The 20,958-nt window shown below is 39.0% G+C and overlaps 2 protein-coding genes across 6 annotated transcripts in view; one reads left to right on the top strand and one right to left on the bottom strand.

Annotated features, from left to right (window-relative positions):
• Positions 1 to 8,417, top strand: part of ptprz1a (protein tyrosine phosphatase receptor type Z1a) — an 85,740-nt gene extending 77,323 nt beyond the window's left edge. For all 4 annotated transcript variants that reach the window (XM_035157533.2, XM_035157532.2, XM_035157531.2 and 1 more), the window contains 11 exons: positions 56 to 190; positions 1,048 to 1,211; positions 1,445 to 1,580; positions 1,886 to 2,032; positions 2,501 to 2,594; positions 2,702 to 2,775; positions 3,272 to 3,403; positions 5,168 to 5,323; positions 6,013 to 6,155; positions 6,278 to 6,413; positions 7,465 to 8,417. In XM_035157533.2, the coding sequence (XP_035013424.2) occupies positions 56 to 190; positions 1,048 to 1,211; positions 1,445 to 1,580; positions 1,886 to 2,032; positions 2,501 to 2,594; positions 2,702 to 2,775; positions 3,272 to 3,403; positions 5,168 to 5,323; positions 6,013 to 6,155; positions 6,278 to 6,413; positions 7,465 to 7,608 (1,461 nt within the window). In that variant the 3' untranslated portion in view covers positions 7,609 to 8,417. The remainder of the gene's footprint in view (positions 1 to 55; positions 191 to 1,047; positions 1,212 to 1,444; positions 1,581 to 1,885; positions 2,033 to 2,500; positions 2,595 to 2,701; positions 2,776 to 3,271; positions 3,404 to 5,167; positions 5,324 to 6,012; positions 6,156 to 6,277; positions 6,414 to 7,464) is intronic.
• A 4,889-nt stretch (positions 8,418 to 13,306) lies between these two features.
• The window catches only part of aass (aminoadipate-semialdehyde synthase), a 43,258-nt gene continuing 35,606 nt past the window's right edge, over positions 13,307 to 20,958 (bottom strand). For both annotated transcript variants that reach the window (XM_035156824.2, XM_035156825.2), the window contains 4 exons: positions 20,506 to 20,621; positions 19,011 to 19,099; positions 18,407 to 18,583; positions 13,307 to 15,531 (listed from right to left, as the gene is read on the bottom strand). In XM_035156824.2, the coding sequence (XP_035012715.2) occupies positions 15,410 to 15,531; positions 18,407 to 18,583; positions 19,011 to 19,099; positions 20,506 to 20,621 (504 nt within the window). In that variant the 3' untranslated portion in view covers positions 13,307 to 15,409. The remainder of the gene's footprint in view (positions 15,532 to 18,406; positions 18,584 to 19,010; positions 19,100 to 20,505; positions 20,622 to 20,958) is intronic.

The following is a 20,958-nucleotide window of genomic DNA, read 5'->3' as shown; positions in this document are numbered from 1 at the left end:
AGTCGTCATTTTATCATTTCCTCAGACGTGTGTGATGTGTTGACTGTTTCCTCAGAGGAAGTGTGATCAGTACTGGCCAACGGAGGTGCAGGAGGAGTACGGCAGCTTCCTGGTGACGGTGAAAAGCAGCAGAGTCCTCGCCTACTACACCCAGAGAACCTTCAACGTCAGGAACACCCACTCCAAAAAGGTCCAAGAAACCCGACACTTATCACAGAGTGTCTGATGAACTGTTTGATTGTGCAGGGCTAAACAAAATGAATAAGGGATACAAGAAATTCTTTGACCAGGTTAATATCAGAAAGTGTTGGACAAAGATTTGTTTTCTAGATATTTAAAACATCACCTAGAACCGGATGGGCACTTATATTTGCAAGTTCAAGGTAAAATCACCAAAGCAGATGAGTTGTATATCATCCAGATATTTTGAGTTGTTTTAAATGTACGTGAATTTCTGTTCTCTTTATCTTATTATTGATAAAACATCAGAAAACACCCATCACCTATTCATATTACATACAATATTTAAAGTATCATCCCCATATCCTAGATCATAAGGTGATGTCAGTATTATCTTAACTTCTCTGAATATTTCAAAACTCAACAGTAAAAAGAAGGGCAGCGTATTGTCACATTTTTGCTTTGAAAATTATATTAACAATCAATCTATCAATACTTAAAATAGTCAATCTTTGACTATGATCACACTCATAATCTGTTTCATGAGCCAAGTATTCAAGCAAACAAAGGATGTATCTTGCTCAACAAACTGCATGAAAGAGAAAAATACAGAGCAGAAGTAATTAATTATTTAAAAATATTAAACAGAAAACAGAAATATAATTTGTTCTATTTACAGACATTTCATTATCAATCATCGGAGCGTCACAACAAACAGAAAATCTGTTCGGCTCCTTACACAATATTACACAAAAATACACCGATATGAACTTGTTTCAATATCATAGACACTATTCCCGTCTCCTGACCCTATTTTATTTTGAAATCTCTGTTAATGACATCCTGTTTGGTTCGGTCCACCTGCAGGGCTCCCAGAGAGGTCGGAATAGTGAACGGACAGTGACGCAGTACCATTACACCCAGTGGCCCGACATGGGTGTCCCAGAGTTCGCCCTGCCGCTGCTGAGCTTTGTCCGCAAGTCGTCCAAAGCCAGGGCGGAGGACATGGGGCCGCTGGTGGTGCACTGCAGGTGAGTTCTGATGAAAATAGATGGGATAATATTTTATTATCAAAAAGTTGAGTGTTATTTTCATTTACGTGTATGTCAACATACAGGAACATAACATGCCATTCCTCAGGGACCACAACGTGTACAGATACAATACAGTCTTACATTAGCAGCTACAGCTCTTCTGAGAACACATGACGAAAAATAAAACCGTGCTCGATTCATCTTGATTTTCTTCTTCTGCCTTGGTGCAGTGCGGGTGTGGGCCGAACAGGAACCTACATCGTCCTGGACAGCATGTTGAAGCAGATGAGAGACGAAGGCAGCATCAACATCACAGGCTTCCTCAAACACATCCGCACACAGAGGAACTACCTGGTCCAGACAGAGGTCAGAGGTCCATCTCCTGTCTGCACACACACATTCATACAGTTGTTCAGTCATCTCTTTCTGACTGGCCACCATATTCCAAACTGAGATATCCAAATCACAATTTAATGGATTTCAATGAAGCATGGAAGTCTTGGTACCTACTGAGAGGAGTTGCTGATCAATTTTAAAAAACCCTGATCTTCCTGAGAATCGTCCTTTGCCCATTAGTCCACAAATCATTTCAAACTTTATTATTATTATTATAATATTCTAATTATTTATTACAGAGTCTAACTACAGCGCTGTGTGTATCCTCTCCGCAGGAACAGTATGTTTTTATCCACGATGCCTTGGTGGAAGCCATCTTGTCCGGGGAGACAGAGGTTGTGGCGGCTCACCTGCACAAGTACATGGACGAGCTGCTGACCCCAGGGGCTGCTGGGAGGACGAGCCTGGACAAACAGTTCAAGGTGAGAGGTTCATCAAACACTTCATCTCATTACTCATCACTAACCATCTATGACTCATTTGGAATAAACCTCAGATGAAGTCAGTATTCCATTGTACTCTTTAATAACACATTTATCTGTATTATAATGTTTTATCAAACATTTTGCTGAATTACTACTCAGCAAATTTGGCTAAAATACAATGATGGCAATGATAGATCTTCTGTTGCTATGACTTTTTCTCAGCATCAAGCAGCTGCCTGGTGTCCATGCCAACACACAATGCTCCAAATCCCAAAATGTGGGATATTACCTGAAAATAAAGTCAGGCAGTCAGTGAAAAATAAATAGGAACTTGGAACTGGGTTCTCTGAAACATGCATTTTACATGTTACAGTTTAAGGATTATTGTGCATGGATATATAATCCATGCACGTATGATTCAGTGCTGATACGCGAGTCACTAACAGATGTTTGTGTTTTCCACAGCTGGTTTGTCCCCCTGAGGCGAAGCAGTGCGACTATTCTACAGCTCTGCAGGAATGCAACCTCTGCAAGAACAGAAACTGCTCTGTGATACCTGGTGAGTCCGACATGTTCGTCAGCTCAGACGTCGCTCAGCCTGTTGCTGGTTTCATTTGTCTCTGCTGCTTTTGAGACGTTAACTCTGTCTTTTCTCTGTCTTTCCAGTTGAGAGATCAAGAGTGCGTCTGTCTACGTCAGCAGGGGAAACGTCGGACTACATAAACGCATCGTACATCGCAGTAAGAAACCATCAAATTCTGTTGAGTCAAATGACAGAGATAAAAAATATATAAGTGATGAATCATAACTAAGTAAATGTACTAGAGTACTGTACTGAAGTCCTTCCATTTTATGATGCTTCACACTTCTACTTCATTACATTTAAGAGATAATTATTGTATTATCCCGCTATATTTTTACAGTATGACTCTATCAGGAATTGGTTTGATAAATTTGTAAAATATATAATAATATACAATATATAATCAACAAATATATAAAATACTTTAGAATTATTCTTGTCAGTAGTCACTTTTTATTATTTGTGTGCTGGACGTTAAGTGCAGAGCTTTTTATAAACAGTGTCTAGTGCAGAGTGAAGTTTGTGTTCGTTGTTTTCATACATCGCATGTTGGCTTTTTCATGAGATAAACTCTCCACATAGAGAAAGACAGACATTTATAGAATTAGCAGCTGAGGATTAAATGAAACATACTAAGCCATGTTTTCTTACAGGGTTACAGGCAGAGCAGTGAGTTCATCATTACCCAGAACCCTCTACCTGGGACCATAAAAGACTTCTGGAGGATGATATGGGACCATAATGCCCAGGTCATTGTGTCACTGCAAGGGGCATCAACAATTGGGGTGAGTGGTTCACCTCCCGATGGGGTCTGACTAATCAGATCTCATATGTGTTTCCAATGTGTCGTTCACACCTTGATTTATACCTGTAATCGGATCACTCAGGACGGATTAGAAAACCAGGTCTGATCAGTGTCTAGAAAGCTACAGAGTCTAACTATCCGGAAAATATTTGAACATGATTTTTCTCTGTTCTTCCCACTCTGCAGACATGGCATGAGTGGAAACCTGCAGTCATCGGATTGATTCTCATTCTCTAATCCCACTCTCTTTTACTTAATTTTGGCACGCTCCAATTTAATGACCAGCACAAATATTTGCAAGCAAATAGTGCAAAAAACATCTTGATACACACAGGTTAGCATGTAAAGGAGGTGCTCTTACAAATAGACTTGGGTTGATTGAAGATATTAACATATTGCAAAAGGTCACAATGAAACATTTGTGGTTATAGCTACTTCTCTTCTTATAGTGGACAAGACTTCCCCCAGTCACATGTTCTGCAGCTGTTTGTAGATCTAAGTAACAAACATGCAGTTGCATTATCTTTTTAGGTACTTAGAAAAGCAACCGACACTCTGAAGCCAAAACAAAGACTTGATTCTGTCAGGCGACATAAAACTTTTATGGCAATCATTTTGATAATTTAATTTTAATTCATACCAAAAATTCAATGTTACCAGCCTTGTGTATAATACTTGCTAGTTTTCATAGTTTCTTTTTTCAAAGTTCAGCCTTTTTTGATTTTTGACTGTTGGTCAGATAACAAACCCAAACTGAATATGTTAATCCAATCTGCAGGGAATTGTGATCAGCATTTTCCACTATTTTCTCCAGCCTCAAAAGGTTTAAATTCAGACTTTGATATTAGATCATTCCTTTGATTTGACTTCTCTTCCATGAGTCTAGAATGTTCTCTCTTGATACCATGTTTTCTCCAGATATTGCTTTATGCATATGCCTGCATATTAATCTATGGTGTTACTCTGACCATAGACAGAGACGCCTCTAATAGTTAGTATGTATAACAGCTATTCAATCTGAACCTGTGGGTGTGATGTGACATGAACTTTATACAAGACTTTAAATTTTGTACTTTGTAAACAAATTGTCTATGTATATTAATGATATTATTTACTATAGTATGTATATATTTTGTGTTGGTGATACATCACGTTATTTGCCCAAAATGGATCATGGGTATTTAAGATGGACACTTATCAGCAATCTGAGAAGGAGCCTTGGACTCAAAATGTCACTGGCAAATGAATCCTTAAACAGGAGCTTTAGGTGTGCAGATTTCCTCTGTTCCAAATGTTTTGTGAGGGTTTTTGTTGATCCAGCACCCATTAGGACATTTTTTTTGCTGGATGTGAGTTGTTACCATTTTTTAACATAAACACCAAACTAAAACAATGTGGGTCTTAAAGCTACATTTTGACACAGCGTCTCTACACCACCAAATGAAGAGTGTCCTATTCTATATTGTACTTTAGTGGTGCACATGTCTGAAAAATCTGTGATTAATTCATTAAGTAGAGCCCAGTGATAGGCAGTAAACATGGAGCCTCTGGCCCCCTGGGCAGTTTATCCAGCCTTGGCTCTAATCCCAACATCAAATCCCCTCCAGGCCAGAGTGCATGTAACTCATAGAATCGTAGAAAGTAAATGACATGTAATTGTGCCTTATGCTATACATGTAGCCTATTGTTGCTTTTTATGGAAAAAAGTGCAATATAACCATTTGCTGACTTCCTGTGTTGTTAGACGGAGGAGGAGGCAGAGTTGTGCATCTTCTGGCCCCGCAAAGGGCATCCAATCAGATATGAGATGTTCACCATTACACTGAGGAGCGAGGATCACGTCTGCCTGGCCAACGAGGACATGCTGGTGGTCCAGGAGTATGTGCTGGAAGCTACACAGGTTAGTGGAGCCTCCAGAGTCAAAGTGCCCGTTTGAGCTCAGTTATTTTCAAACTGAAATCCAGCTATAATTCCTCCTCCAACAGTTCTACAATATACTGTCACTTGTTATTGTTTGCATACTGGCCGTGGTTTGCAGAGCCTTTTATGAACAGTCTATGGTGCAGAGTGAAGTTTGTGTTCATCCTACCTGGTTTATCTGCAATAAAGATTTCATTGTCATGTTTTGTGTGTGATTCTATGAATGTTGCTGCCATGACGGAGGTCAGCAATACAGTAATTATTAAATGATTTGGCTGCGATTTTGGCCCAGTTGTTGACCGCTGCTGTAGTTTATCAGAGGACATGGAAGAACACATGTTTAACCTGGTCCACAGACTGAAAGCACACTGCCCGCCCCGACTGCTGAAGAGCGCTGGTTTCCTGTTTATTGAAATTGTATTAATATCAAAGGTATTGTGTGTCCAAATCGCACTGACACAGCACTTTTGCCGGGCCAGAAAAATATACATCCCCGGTGTGAGGCCGATTAGATAAATGGTTCTGATATGCATTCCTCATACAGACAGATACAAAGCTTTTCACTGATACACATACTGTAAAGTGCATCACTTTGATTTAAGGGTCAAAAAGAGTTGAAACTTACTCGTACATTTTAGTCACTGAAATTCAATCTCTCTATTTCGACAGGACGACTTCGTTCTGGAGGTGAAACACTACCGTGCCCCCTGCTGGCCGAACCCAGACGGTCCTGTCAGTAATACCTTCGAACTGCTCAACCTGGTCAAAGAGGATTGCGCTGCCAAGGACAGTCCTACTGTAGTCAACGATGAGTAAGTCCTTCTCTGACTCAGGAATAATAACATTTGAGGATTTTTCTAGTTTGATTCATTGTTCAGAATGAGGAGGATGTTTTACAGTAAACATCAGGACAATTTTATTGTTTTTTTTCCAGTGTGGGTGGAGTCACAGCAGGAACATTTTGCACCCTATTGTCTCTGACTCGCCAGCTGGAGGCTGAAGGTTCGGTCAACATCTTCCAAGTGGCCAAACTCACAAACCTCATGAGACCAGGAATCTTCAGCGACATTGTAAGAATTTTGTTTGTCTCAGAGTACGCTGATGATGATGGGCTGTCCATTACAAAACATGTGTGACTTACACCCGACAGCATTTACTCTTAGGGGATAATTTTTTGTCTGTCACTTTCATTTGTCTTACATTGCAATACCCTCCTTCTTATGATCGATATTTTAAAAATCCAGCAGAGATACTGATATGTCTACATCTGTACACTGTAACACAGAGCAAGGACACTGACCATTGGCATTTTAAAAACACATTAGTACAACACCTGTACTAAAATACATGATGCTTCAGAATGAAATACTGGAACATTAGTATAATGCTAAAAATGTCATGATGACATAAAAGGTTCTTAGTGTGATAAAGATTAAAAGTTATTCCTCTGTAAGGCATGAAAAGTTAGTCATCAAAACATCATAGTATGGGAGGGCATATAGTAAGGCATAATAAATATCAATAAGTTACAAAAACATCATTGTAAAATATACCATAAAAAGACTAATACTACATTAAATAATAAAAATATCCTACTTGTGTAGGTCATAAATATTTCATACTATAGATGGATATAATATAGTAAGGCATAAAAAGTCATGCAAAATGCAATCATACAATAATTTATGAAAATGTAATTTTTTACTTAGTCATTGTGACAACCAGCGATTCAGTGGCCGTATGGAGCATACAACACGCCAAATCATGGTATGCATTATTTCAAGGCACTTTACATAGTAAGGTCGAGACCGTACAATGTTACAGAGAGACAGTATTACGTTTTCGGGTTGTCCGTCCATCCATCCGTCTCATTCCTGTTACATCTAAATGTAATGGAGGCTACCTTGACCCATAGCTCTTCTTCCAGTTTTGAAGGAATCCATTCTGTAATTTTTGTGTAATCTTGCTTACAAACAAACAAATCAAGCAACAAACAAACAGGGGTGAAAATATAACCCCCTCGGCTCTATAAGGAAAATGATTGTGAGTTACAGGCCTAATAAGGAGAGATTGCACACTTACTATCATACTAATAATTTGTTATCTGATACTGTTTTAAAGGAGCAGTACCAGTTCCTGTATAAAGCCATGCTGAGTCTCATCGGGACGCAAGAAGATAAGGAAGCGCTCCAGTCCTCTGACATCAACGGCACCATCGTGGTGGGAACTGCCAGCACCGCAGAGAGCCTTGAATCCCTCGTGTGACTGCCCCAAAAAAACAAACCACAAAGAACTTTTAACTTTTACACTGAGCGACAGCATTTGGTCTTTCTTTCTCCAACGCCAACTGATCTGCTCCCGATGCCTCGCTACAGCTACACAATAAAACATCCCTGTCATTCAGGATTATGTGGCTGGCACGTACTGAACGAGTTTCTTCTCTGCTGTACCTGGACTCCCTATGGTTTTGTAATGTGTGCCTTTTTGTATTTTTCACCCTGTATGTCTAACTTTGATACGAGCTGTAAACTAACTGTCCGATCTTTTAACCCTGTACTGCCCGGAGACGTTTCACTCAACTAACAAACATTTCCTAAACCTTTGTATTTATTGGTTCTGAGCCAAATGGGAAAAAAAGGGAAAAGCTGCATCTTTTTACATCAAATGAGATATTTTGCTAGTGTGTCTTTTATAGAGCTTGTGCACTTAAGTCCTCTCTGTAAATACCATCGCAATGGTAGCAGCAGTGCTATTGACGTCAAATATTAAATAAGGGCCTGAAATGATAAAAGTAATAATAATAATCTAATGTAAATAATATTATAGTAATCACCTTGATGGACCAAATTTCTATTTATACTTTTAGATTTTTATATTTTACCATTTTTAGTGCATTCAAATGTTATGGTTTCATTCTAATTGCGTAGTTGGAGAACATTAATGCTTTTGTATTCTGGATCTTGTAACAGACTAAATGTGATGCATGGGGTACTGACATGTTTTTTTTGTTTTTAGCTGGACATGAAACACTGCTGGAGTATTAGCTGTAGCTGATTAAATAAGTGAAACACCAATGACAGAGCCTGTTGAAGTGTTTTGTTCCTGTGTACAGAGCAACAAGTACAAACACACTGCAGGTAAACTGGACGGACACAACCGAGGATTGATGTATGTTTTATGAACGGAGAGTTAGTTAAAGCCAATCTGGCATCACTCAGGAAGCCAAAGACAACCTGACTGTCCAAAAAGTGAGGCCAAAATATTGTGATCGCCCCCTGGTGGCTGGCTGCAGTGTAGGTCAGATTCCTCCTACTCCACGTTAGTAGATGGGACAAGGACCAAACTAATAAGTCAAAATAGACACAAAATGTTGGTTTTTCTTATTACACTAACATGTGTTCAAGTGTTGGCAGTTGAGAGTGACTCCCAATTGATCAAGTGTTAGCATCTGTGAGACCTCTCCAATTTGGCTCCATACACTGATCACCACTATGCAGAAAAAGTGCAGATACTTGTATAAAAACAATAGACTAAAAACAGGTTAGCGAGAAAAGATTGAGGTTGAGTCTCCCTCTCTTGTTTGTTTCGTCTTAATTTGTCTTTTGAGTTGTGTTACATCGGTTGTGTCGTGATAGATATACTACAAAGTAGATAGATCGATAGATAGATAAATAGATAGTATAGTATACAAATATATATATATTCACCATAAGAGATACGGAATAAAATAATTAGTACATGCTCTACAAAGAAAAATACAGGTGATGTGGACAAAAAACTGATGTATGGTAATGGTGAGTAGTTGTGGTGTTGCGATATAAAAAACAGTGCTATGGTGCTTTTACATTTTGACCAGTGTAGTTGACTGGTTATGGATCGTCAATGCACTTTAGATTTCTGGAATTGAACAATCTGGTTGTTGAAGTTATTCCCAAAAGAAGATGAAGAGATAATTAAACATTGTCTGAGAAAGCAGGTTACATTTACATAGAAGATATTTAGCTGGTGTGTTTATGCAAAGTGACCTACAGCAGTAGAATGAGCCTCACAGACGACCAACAAGGAGGTCGAAGATCAGAGGTCACAACCTCACAAAAGATGTAGTGAGCATCCCTGTGGCCTGACAGCAGAGAGGTGTGAATAAAACAAACACAGAAACAGTAATAAAGACATGGGTCTGATGAAAACGGAGTGCTGTCCAACCTGTGGATTATATGTTTTCCCTTTATGGAGTTATGCCTTAATCCCTGTACTAAACCGGTTATTCCGATTGATTTCCCATGTGTTAATCCGGGCTAAGACTCCGCAAGAAACGCGTCTTTTCTGGACAGAAAATAGGTCAAGTGTCCCGACGTCATCTTGACCAGCCACAGTATCCACAACGTCATTTGCATTTTTGACTTTTCATAATTACATCCCCAATTATCCCCTGCTTGGTGCCCTAGTTTGCATGGCTGCCTCTGAATTGAGTGGACGCAAAGGGCAGATTGTCTTTTCATAGGGGCCGAGCTGGAGACCCAGGATATACGTCAGAACAGGATCAGACATAAAAAAAAAAAATAAGGTGGAATACTTGGGGGTTTGGTTGACAAGATCTTTGACTGAGGATTAAATCTGAAAATCTGAGTTTAAATTGACACAGTGGTAGAAAAAGTATTTAGATCTTTTACTTACATTCTGCAATAAAACTCTTATTAGAAGGGAAAGTCCTGTATTTACAATAATTTACATATGTACCATCAGCAAAACTTACATTTAAAATATATCACAGATATGCACTTATTTTAATTTAGCTGGTTACTGTTTGGTAGTTAATAGCAGCTTATAATAATACTACGGAGCCCCAGAGGGGACATGGATGAGAAAAAAAAAATTGCTGGTTGAAAAGAAAAGTGTACTTTTGCGAGATCTCGCAAAAGCTTTGTGTTATCTTCCAAATTTCTTAATTTAGGTCAATGTACTTCCAGGTCAGGGTCTGCAAAATTGAAAACACAACAATGGAGCATTCACACCTGTGGGAGAGATTAATAGATTTTTATTTTGAGATTGGTTTTGAGATTATAGACATTCATCGATATTAGATTAGTTCTGGGCAGTAGGCATGGTTTTGAGATAAGTGAGAGGCATCTGAAGAGAGTACTTCATGCAAGGGGACACACCCGTCACAAAGACTACTCAGAATTGGCGGTGGGGTTTGAATTTATTACAAACGAACTGCTGTACTCTGGGCAGCTTCATGGGTACCGGTGGATGTACAGGAAGTGTAGAGAGCATGGTCTGTGTGTGAGAGAAGAGGATGTGTGACTGATATTAAAAGGAGCTGGACGTCTCAGACGAAGGAGATACTTTTCCAGAGGGCCGAACTTCATCTGGCACCTGGACTTATATGACAAACTAAAACCATATATAATTTTTGTCAATGGAAGTATTGATGGTTTTTCAAGGAAAATAGTCTGGCTTAATACAAGTAGTGACCCAAAGTTGATTGGAGGGTATTATATAGAAGCAGTACAGCGTTTAGGCGGCTGCCCTAGTGAAAGGCCATCTTGGAACCCAAAGTGGCCATGTTCGAGGGTCTCAGTGTTTCCTTGTCCCCACTAACCAAGATGGCACCATTAATAGTTGGTGGGAGACGGTACTGCCAATTAAAGAATTCAATATTGGTGGAGTTTTCCTCAGAGACCACATATGACCAACATGTGGACTTTGCAACCAGGGGAGAAAACACACTAGACCGGGTTTACACAAACATCAGAGCAGCCCCCCACCCCCACCTTGGAAATTCGGACCATCTCTCTGTTATGCTAATTCTAGCATACAGATCACTGCTAACTAGGAGCAAGCCATCTGTGAAGCAGATAAGGAGCTGGTCAGAGGGAGCTCTTTCAGCACTCCAGTCTGTGATGGGATTCATATCCAGGTGGGTGGAAGATGGGACCACAATCCAGAATATACCCTGGCTCACCAGGACGTAACGTAATGCTGCCTTCAAGTCCGGGGACAAAGACACTGTTAGATCTACTAGAGCCAACTTAAACCAGGGTGTGAGAGCAGCAAAGCGTGCTTATGGACAGAAAATCCAGAGTGACTTCACTGACTCAAAAGACCCCAGGCATATGTGGCAAGGCATCCAGTCCATCACAGACTACAGGTCCTCCCCCCAATACAACAATAACGAAAGCTGTCCTCAGCTTGGACGATGAAGTACTTTGTCTCGACCCAGCTGACGTCCGGAGGACCCTACACAGGGTCAATCCACAGAAAGCTTCAGGCCCTGACAACATACCAAGGTGTGTACTCAGGGAATTTGCTGACCAACTGACGCACATCCTCAAGGACATCTATAACACCTCCCTGAGACAAGCCATCGTACCCCCATGCTTCAAAGACACTATTATCATACAACTGCTAAAGAAGTCACCAGCATCAACACTCAATGACTAACGCCCTATAGCACTCGCCCCCATCATGGCAAAGTGCTTTGAAAGACCGGTCAAGGACCATATAACATCAAGTCCCCCTGCAACACTCGACCCACTCCAGTTTGCATACCGCCCTAACCGCTGCACTGAAGATGCCATATCGACAGCACATCGACACACCTGAGCCTGGCCCATCTGGATGTTCTTCATTGACTTCTATTCCACCTTCAATACAGTCATACCCCAGTAATTATCATCCCACTGTGCAACTGGATATTGGACTTCCTCAGAGACCGGCCCCAGACAGTACAAGTTGGAAAAAATACCTCTTGTACCTAGACCACATATACTGTAAATATTAGGAAAAGCCCCCAAATATGTTACGGCCACAAACAGAAGATGAAAATCTGGCTCATCTTTGTAGCCACAACATTAAATGAAGATGTCAACCAAGTACTGAATTCCAAACAGAAGATGAAGTTTATTTTCAAAATGGACTATAAAACTAATTATCATAATTTAACAAACTATGGGAGTCTAGAGGTCTGGCCAAAAATAGCAAAAAGATGAGGATGTCTGGGCCTGCCCACAGGGACTGTATAGGACCTAGAGCTTCCTCTCCTAAACTAATAAACATGAATGTTAACCTAAACTAGAAATAAAGCCCGGAAACCTGACTACCAGACCTCCAGCCTCAAACAGAAAGAAACAAGGAAACAGAAACCAGATTATTGAACATGACAATAATGCTACTGCTGCTGCTGCTGCTGGGAGAGCAGAGCAAAGAGTAAAAGGGGAGGGAAGAACAGGAAGGTGGGAGCAGTAACACCTGTTCACTAATGTCACTGTCAGATGAATGGAAGGAATCTTCACTGCATTGGATTTGTTCTTTTTTAAATGGTAGGATCTTCAGTTTAGTTTGCTTAGTAATCTAAAGGAATTTGCTTTCTTTTAAAATAACACACACTGAAGATAAATTCTTCAACTCTGACCATGGCCATCTTGGAAAAATATCTCCTTCCCCATTTCCAAAATCTGAGCAACAGTTGTTTTTTACACTGCTGTATCAATTACATCTAAAGTATGCATTTTCTGCCATGGCATGGCGATTAGCACTAACATTAGCTAATGTTCAGCTAGCATAACATTAACGGTAGCTCCATTTTTCATTAAGTCACTTTCCCCGGCTTTACTTATTGTGATATTGACTGAATTCTCCACCAACCTTGTCTCTTTGCATTTTCATGATGTCTTCTTGTCAGACCTCTCTCTTGGTTCCTGAACTGACCTGGAAGTAAATAGACCTAAATGAAAAACTTTGCGAGGCAATAATATGAAGCTGAAGTGAATAATATAATCTTAATATATATATATGATTTTGATTTGATAAATATACTGTTTCGTATATATTAGTGGGATAAAATGGTAATATCTTATTAAGGCTGTCATGTGTATTGAAAAAATTATTAAATCTGTGTGAGTAACAGATTATTACGTAGTAGTACATTTTCTATTTAAATGATGAAAGAGGAAGAAAGAACTTCATAGAACGATTTTTTATTCATGTGAACATTTTTACATGTTAATAAAACAAAAATGTGCTATCAAAAAAAGCTTTTACAAATGAATGTGTGTTTGTAATATTAAATAAAGATTTGCATCACTGTCAAATCCAATATTTCCAAGAACAACAAAACCAAAAAGTGACCAAAAGTGTTACTCAGACCCAAACCTACATATCAACCAAAATATCAAACAATACACTGGTGTTTAAAATATCCCTATGGCCCTCATATGTACCTCATATATGGAATATATATTGCTATATTATTGAAATCTCAGGTACATCGTTTCAAGCATGTAAAAAACGTTTACAATGTGTCCACACTTCAAATAAAATAAATATTACTCAGCAGACAAAACTCATTAGTCTGGGGGACACAAATACAGAATTCACTCTTGAACAACAAATCAAACGGACCTCTGAGCTCAGCAGAAGCAAAGTGTTGCTGTTACTGATCATGTTTCAGTTACCAAGTCAATCATGATTTAATATTCCAAAGATAATGCATTTCTATTTCTATTTTATAGTCTCTATACTTTCAGTTTACTTTCAGTTAATACTTTTGCTAAATAAAAATTGTGAAAAAAGGCTGCTGTATGTGATGGGTGTAACATGCACTAAACCAGTAGATTGCCATCTACCATTCCCTTTAAAAAGCAGATGTGATTGCATGTTAGCAGATTGTTATAATAAAGGTGGGTCTGCTGTTGAGTTGTACCAGGGCTCCATGTTAACTTTTTACCCTTTGAACATGTAGATTTATCTTTCACCTGTCCAGGCACAAAAGTCTATTATCTGGATCGAAATATGGGTTTATCATCGCTTTGTTTGTGAATGCAGAATATAGTATTCAGACAAACTGTTGAAAGCATCCAAACTGTATTTATTAGTCATGCCCCTAGTTTGAAAAGGAACTTAATGTAGAGACCTGAGATAGTAGAGACCACTTTGCTGCAGAGGAAACATCTTCTTTTGCATTTTCCCTTAGTGTTTGTAACAAGCAGAGTTTATGCATATTACTACTTTCCAGATGCACCTTCGAAATAACAAGTTTAATAATAAGTTTTTGTAGGTCAATCACTTAATCAGTCACTTTTTCGGCTGTCTCTGGACAAAAATGTGCCAACAATGCACCGGACCACACCACATTTTTAGAACAACACACCCATAGGTGCAAGTGCATTTGCTATTCATTCAACATGGCTGGAGGGTGAGAGAATAACAACTGCATCACTCTGAAACTTAGGTTACACGCTGTATGTAAGATGGGGTTTCTTGTTTAAGTTAATAAGTTTTAAGTGAGAGCAGCATCAAGTTATGTTTGCTGTTCTTTTTAATTCATAAAGAAACCAGTAGTAACAGACATTTTGTTGACAGGAAAAGACAGTTACCATGGAAACCTTTTTACCGTTTTGTTAATTTCTGACTGACACTTCACACGACTTTGATTGCACAAGGTTTAAAAAAGTAGGAAGCATTGCTCCCATTGCCCTCTGAACATTTTAATGCTTTGTTGTTTTTTTTATAGGTGACAACAAGTATGCTTTGTGTTGACATGACTTTTTTATGACAGATGCCAAAAGCTACATTTTTTGTCTTTGGGAAAAGTAGTTTTAAATCCCAGTCAGACCTAGTGTCTTCAGTTGTACTTTGGGCAATTAGGAAATGTATTTGCTTTTAAATGCTTTAAATTTCTAATGCTAAAAATTGTTTTTGATCAGTGAACTTTTTATTCATCTTCACAGAAGAACTTTTCTCTGAAACAGAGCAAATTCAGCCAAACTAGGGAAGCTTCTATTAAGATTACTAAATAGTCAAAGTTTAATTTTAACACAATAGAAATAACTTTTGGTTATTAAAACATTTTTCACCTTTTACTATTATATATATATATATATATATATAAAAAAAAGACTAATATTTATCTTATCAGACCCCCCTAGCAGACCGGTGAGTTTGACTGTCTAAAGATCATGTTTTGATAAAGTTGTTGTAAAGGCAAGCGATAGCATGTGGATTTTATACAGTATTTGTGCTGGGCAGGATTTACAGGAAGTTATTGGTTCTCTTTAGTTCACTTCTACTCCTCCTCCAAGGTGCTTTTGGACATGAAGTGCAGTCCTTCCTCCTTCAGTCGGGCCAAGATCGGCCCATAGATGTCCTTTGTCATCGGAGCAACCAGACCCTTCGTGTTGATTTCGCCTGCAGAGAGCCAACACAGATTTAGTTTCGCTCTACAGCTCAGTAACATCATTTCAGGAATTTCAGGAAGCTGCTTGTTTCAGTTCATTTTGGAACATAAAGAACATCACACATCAGGCCTCAAAGGACAAGCTAACGTTAGCTTTGTGGACAAACAGAATATACTAATGTCCCTTTACAGACTGACCAATGTTAGCTTCAAAAAGTGACATGACAAATTTAATTTATGAATATATTATATCAATTTAGTAAAGTTGTAATTTTAGGCTTTGTGAGACTTGACATGAGGGATTTTGAGAAGATCAGCCAGCCACCTGAGTAAAAAATTTTTATATTGTATATATTTTCCATCCAGAAGAAGTGAAAATCTGGTGAGGATGGATCCTCCTTGCTGCTTATTGCCTAAATATGGATTTTCATTTATTCTCATAAAGTTACGAATTATGACTTAATCCTCATAATATTGCAACTTCATGAATAAATTCTAAATCTCAAATTGAGTTTGTCTTCAATATGTCCCTAATAAGCTCCAAACAACAAACAGGGTAACAACTTCAAATTTTAATATTTTTCTTGTGCAATGAATACACTTCATATACACTACCGTTCAAAAGTTTGGGGTCACCCAGACAATTTCGTGTTTTCCATGAAAACTCACACTTTTATTTATCAAATGAGTTGCAAAATGAATAGAAAATATAGTCAAGACATTGACAAGGTTAGAAATAATGATTTTTATTTGAAATATTAATTTTGTTCTTCAAACTTTGCTTTTGTCAAAGAATGCTCCATTTGCAGCAATTACAGCATTGCAGACCTTTGGCATTCTAGCTGTTAATTTGTTGAGGTAATCTGTAGAAATTTCACCCCACGCTTCCTGAAGCACCTCCCACAAGTTGGATTGGCTTGATGGGCACTTCTTGCATACCATACGGTCAAGCTGCTCCCACAACAGCTCAATGGGGTTGAGATCTGGTGACTTGGGCCACTCCCATTACAGACAGCATACCAGCTGCCTGCTTCTTCCCTAAATAGTTCTTGCATAATTTGGAGGTGTGCTTTGGGTCATTGTCCTGTTGTAGGAGGAAATTGGCTCCAATCAAGCGCTGTCCACAGGGTATGGCATGGCGTTGCAAAATGGATGATAGCCTTCCTTATTTAAAATCCCTTTTACCTTGTACAAATCTCCCACTTTACCAGCACCAAAGCAGCCCCAGACCATCACATTACCTTCACCATGCTTGACAGATGGCGTCAGGCACTCTTCCAGCATCTTTTCACCTGTTCTGCGTCTCACAAATGTTCTTCTGTGTGATCCAAACACCTCAAACTTTGATTCGTCTGTCCATAACACTTTTTCCAATCTTCCTCTGTCCAATGTCTGTGTTCTTTTGCCCATATCAATCTTTTCTTTTTATTGGCCAGTCTCAGATATGGCTTTTTTTTTGCCACTCTGCCTAGAAGGCCAGCATCCCGAGTCGCCTCTTCACTGTAGACGCTGACACTGGCGTTTGGCGGGTACCATTTAAAGAAGCTGCCAGTTGAGGACCTGTGAGGCGTCTATTTCTCAAACTAGAGACTCTAATATACTTGTCTTCTTGCTGAGTTGTGCACCGGGCCTCCCACTTCTCTTTCTACTCTGGTTAGAGCCCGTTTGTGCTGTTCTCTGAAGGGAGTAGTACACACCGTTGTAGGACATTTTCAGTTTCTTTCAATTTCTCGCATGGAATAGCCTTCATTTCTAAGAACAAGAATAGACTGGCGAGTTTCACATGAAAGTTCTCTTCTTCTGGCCATTTTGAGAGTATAATCGAACCCACAAATGTGATGCTCCAGATACTCAACTAGCTCAAAGGAAGGCCAGTTTTATAGCTTCTCTCACCAGCAAAACAGTTTTCAGCTGTGCTAACATAATTGCACAAGGGTTTTCAAGGGTTTTCTAATCATCCATTAGTCTTCTAAGGCGATTAGCAAACACAATGTACCATTAGAACACTGGAGTGATAGTTGCTGGAAATGGGCCTCTATACACCTATGTAGATATTTCATTAAAAACCAGACGTTTCCACCTAGAATAGTCATTTACCACATTAACAATGTATAGAGTGTATTTCTGATTAATTTAATGTTATCTTCATTGAAAAAAACTGTGCTTTTCTTTGAAAAATAAGGAAATTTCTAAGTGACCCCAAACTTTTGAACGGTAGTGTATATGATTAAGTGTATCTGGGTTTCTGACACAGCTTTGTACAATTACCATTTTTTAAAGCTTATTAACTTTCTTATTCATTGTTTGTCAAGTATTCACACTTTAACTGTTTTGTCTCATATTTTATTTAATTTGGCCAATTAAAATCTGAATTTATCTTCTTTTATCTGCAAAATGTGGAGTAAGAATTCGACACTCAGTTCCTCGAATTTGACAAATCTGTGGTCTGGGATCTCATTTCAAAAAAGCCATTTGCAGGTCTAAGTACAGATGTACTCGCAAATCTCGATTTGAATGCTGTAAATCTGGTTCAAATACACACAGCTGAGGCTGAAACTATGAGGTCTGACTGTCTGCATGGACAGTAAAAACTTTCTGGATGATAGCGAGAGTGGGCATACAGCAAATGGTGCTGAAAATAACATTTTTCAAAGCTATAAAATGCAGCAACAGAGCAAAACACTAGGTTAGAGGTTTGTTATGCATGTATGGTGTAAAACATTTTGGGGTTCATTATAAAACTAGCAGAACAAATTTGAATATTGAGGACCATTTCAGTCTAGATAATTAATGGGAAACACCATTTTAACATGTTTTACAAAACTTAGAGTTTAATTAAATGGCTGTAAGAGGCAGAAAACAATGTTCCAAAGTGATCTTACTGACCGTCGAGGACCATGCGAGCCGCGATGGCTGTTGGGTATCCTACAGTCTTAGCCATGGCAGAGAAACCATTAGGGTCACCATACACCACCAGGCTGACGTGTTTAGTCTCCAGCTCGCCAGTCGGGTGGCGAACCCCCACGTCGTTCCTCAAGATGATCATGTCTCGCTCACCCTTATCTGACCACGGGAGAGAAGTCAATAGTTTGTGTTACTAGAATTATCGAGGCTTGTGCAGTGTTCAAAAATTGTATTTAAGACTTTCTTAATACCATATAGAATGAAATTTAATAACACATGGACAATACTTGTTTCATATAATATAAATAAAAAAGAATAGTTAAGACTAGTATTAATGGGCTACTGATTGATTGATAGGTGTTCTGGAACAAAGGAACAGGAGTTTGTAGTAAATTCACATGCCGGCAGCAGAGACAAAGTGTTTAGGACCATTTTAAATTAAATACAAGTATTTTTAAAATCTTCAACAGACTTTTAAAAAAAAAAGACAGATTTCAATGCTTTGTAATACTTTCCAAGACATGCAGATTCCCTGATCATATTTTATTCTTGTGTCTTGTGGTAATAAAATGAGCCTGTTTCTTACTGAATGAGAGCTTGGCCTCCAGATGTTTTGTCAGAGCAGCCAGAACGCTGTCGGCCTGAGGCACTGACTCGTTGCTCAGCATCCCAAACCTGAACACAGAGAGATGAAAAAAACAGGACTTTTCCTCACAATAAAATAACCTTCACAAAGCCGTATTAAAAGCTTCAAAAGAAAATTACTCCGCTTTAACACCCCGGCGGTGCTGCAACAGCCCACACATCCTTGGCTAAATCTAAAGAGATGAGCAGTTGCTTTTGTTGCTGCTTTGCTGGTGAATTGAATAAATGAACAAGTCATTCAATTTCAGCTGTAAGCACGTTGGCTTTTTACCCTTTTAAAGGCAGAGATGGAATGTTTCCAACAGTTCACTTTCACTGTCAGAGGAATTTATGTTTCAATGTTAGCGTGGCCCTCTTCCCTTCACCGCCAGCAGCAGCACAACAATGATGGCACGGAGCCTTGATCTGAAGACACCCTTGGAAAGGTTGATTCAAATTGAGGAGTGTGCATGCTACACCACTTCAGGCGGCCTCATTAAGGAGGGAAGTGAAAAGTGTAGAGAAGAGGAACAGCCTCGGCCTTGCTCTGAGCCACCCATCTATTGATGTTTACTTTGAAGAGACATCACATCTGCCTCCTCTGCACAGACCGAGCTGCACAGACAAATGGACATTCAGAAAACTAGTCGTAGGATTTGATTGTTTCACCCCAGCAACAAGCTGTTGATTAGAGAGTGCTATGGAAGAATTGTTGACATTTATGACTTTTAAAACTCACTTGCCAGCGTGAGTAGGGACCCAACACTTAACCGTGTTCTGGCCTTTAAAAAAAACAACAAAACATGGGGCCAAAACCTGGTTAAACACCAGAATCCAATTTTTTTCTTGATCAGTTTTAGCGTATAACAACTATCATGTCAAATGTATTAGAACTATAATTTTAATGGCAGCAACATGTTAAATTTGCAATTGCTTCAATCCTGGTACAAAATAAGATGATCTCTGGGATTTAATTGAATTATATTTTGCCAAAGATAGACAAAGCTAACCTTATAGCTACAAATACAACTTCCCGTTATGTGTAATTAAAAAACTCAATAATAAAACATCTATTTTGTCATCTTCACACCTTCAGTTTGTCATGACATGTAACTACAGTAAATAAGGCAGTTGCAAAAACAAATAACGAGACAAAAAGCCTATTAAACCCAATTAAACCCCTGGTTAAGCTGCCATCTTAGTTTTTGTCTCAAGTGTATATCTCATGTTTTGCTGCAGTTAAACTACTTTAAATCACATATGTTAGTTTCATTATAAATTGATAAATTGTAAACTGTAAAATTAAAATAAGTTACACAAACATCTTTGTAACTACTTTATCTTGCATATACGTGGAGATATTTGACAGCGACATTCCGACCCATTTCAAACTAGAGTCACGTTTGACAAACATAAACACATGGTGTTAATCCTGGCAGTCGAATATGATCTCTCACCATCTCAGGCTGTCCATTCTGAAATCATCCTTTTCAATGTGTTCATATACGGCTTCTTCAAAGGCCGCCTGGGACACAGAAGAGGACAATCCGATCTGCTTACAGAGCAGCTCTTTCTGTAGAGAGGAGAGAACAGATAAGAACAAACCTAGTCTGTCTCCTAGCCCATCTTTAGCTCTAGTCTGTCTCCTAGCCCATCTTTAGCTCCTAGAGTGTCTCCTAACCCATCTTTAGCTGATAGTCTGTCTCCTAGCCCACCTTTAGCTCCTAGTCTGTCTCCTAGCCCATCTTTAGCTCCTAGCATGTCTCTTAACCCACCTTTAGCTCCTAGCCTGTCTCCTAGCCTATCTTTAGCTCCTAGCCTGTCTCCTAGCCCATATTTAGCTCAGAGTCTGTCTCCTAGCCTACCTTTAGCTCCATGTCTGTCTCCTAGCCCACCTTTAGCTCAGAGTC

The sequence above is a fragment of the Hippoglossus stenolepis genome, chromosome 5, assembly GCF_022539355.2.
Source record: "Hippoglossus stenolepis isolate QCI-W04-F060 chromosome 5, HSTE1.2, whole genome shotgun sequence".
Classification (NCBI taxonomy): Eukaryota; Metazoa; Chordata; class Actinopteri; order Pleuronectiformes; family Pleuronectidae; genus Hippoglossus; species Hippoglossus stenolepis.
This window is presented reverse-complemented; position numbering and strand designations above follow the sequence as displayed.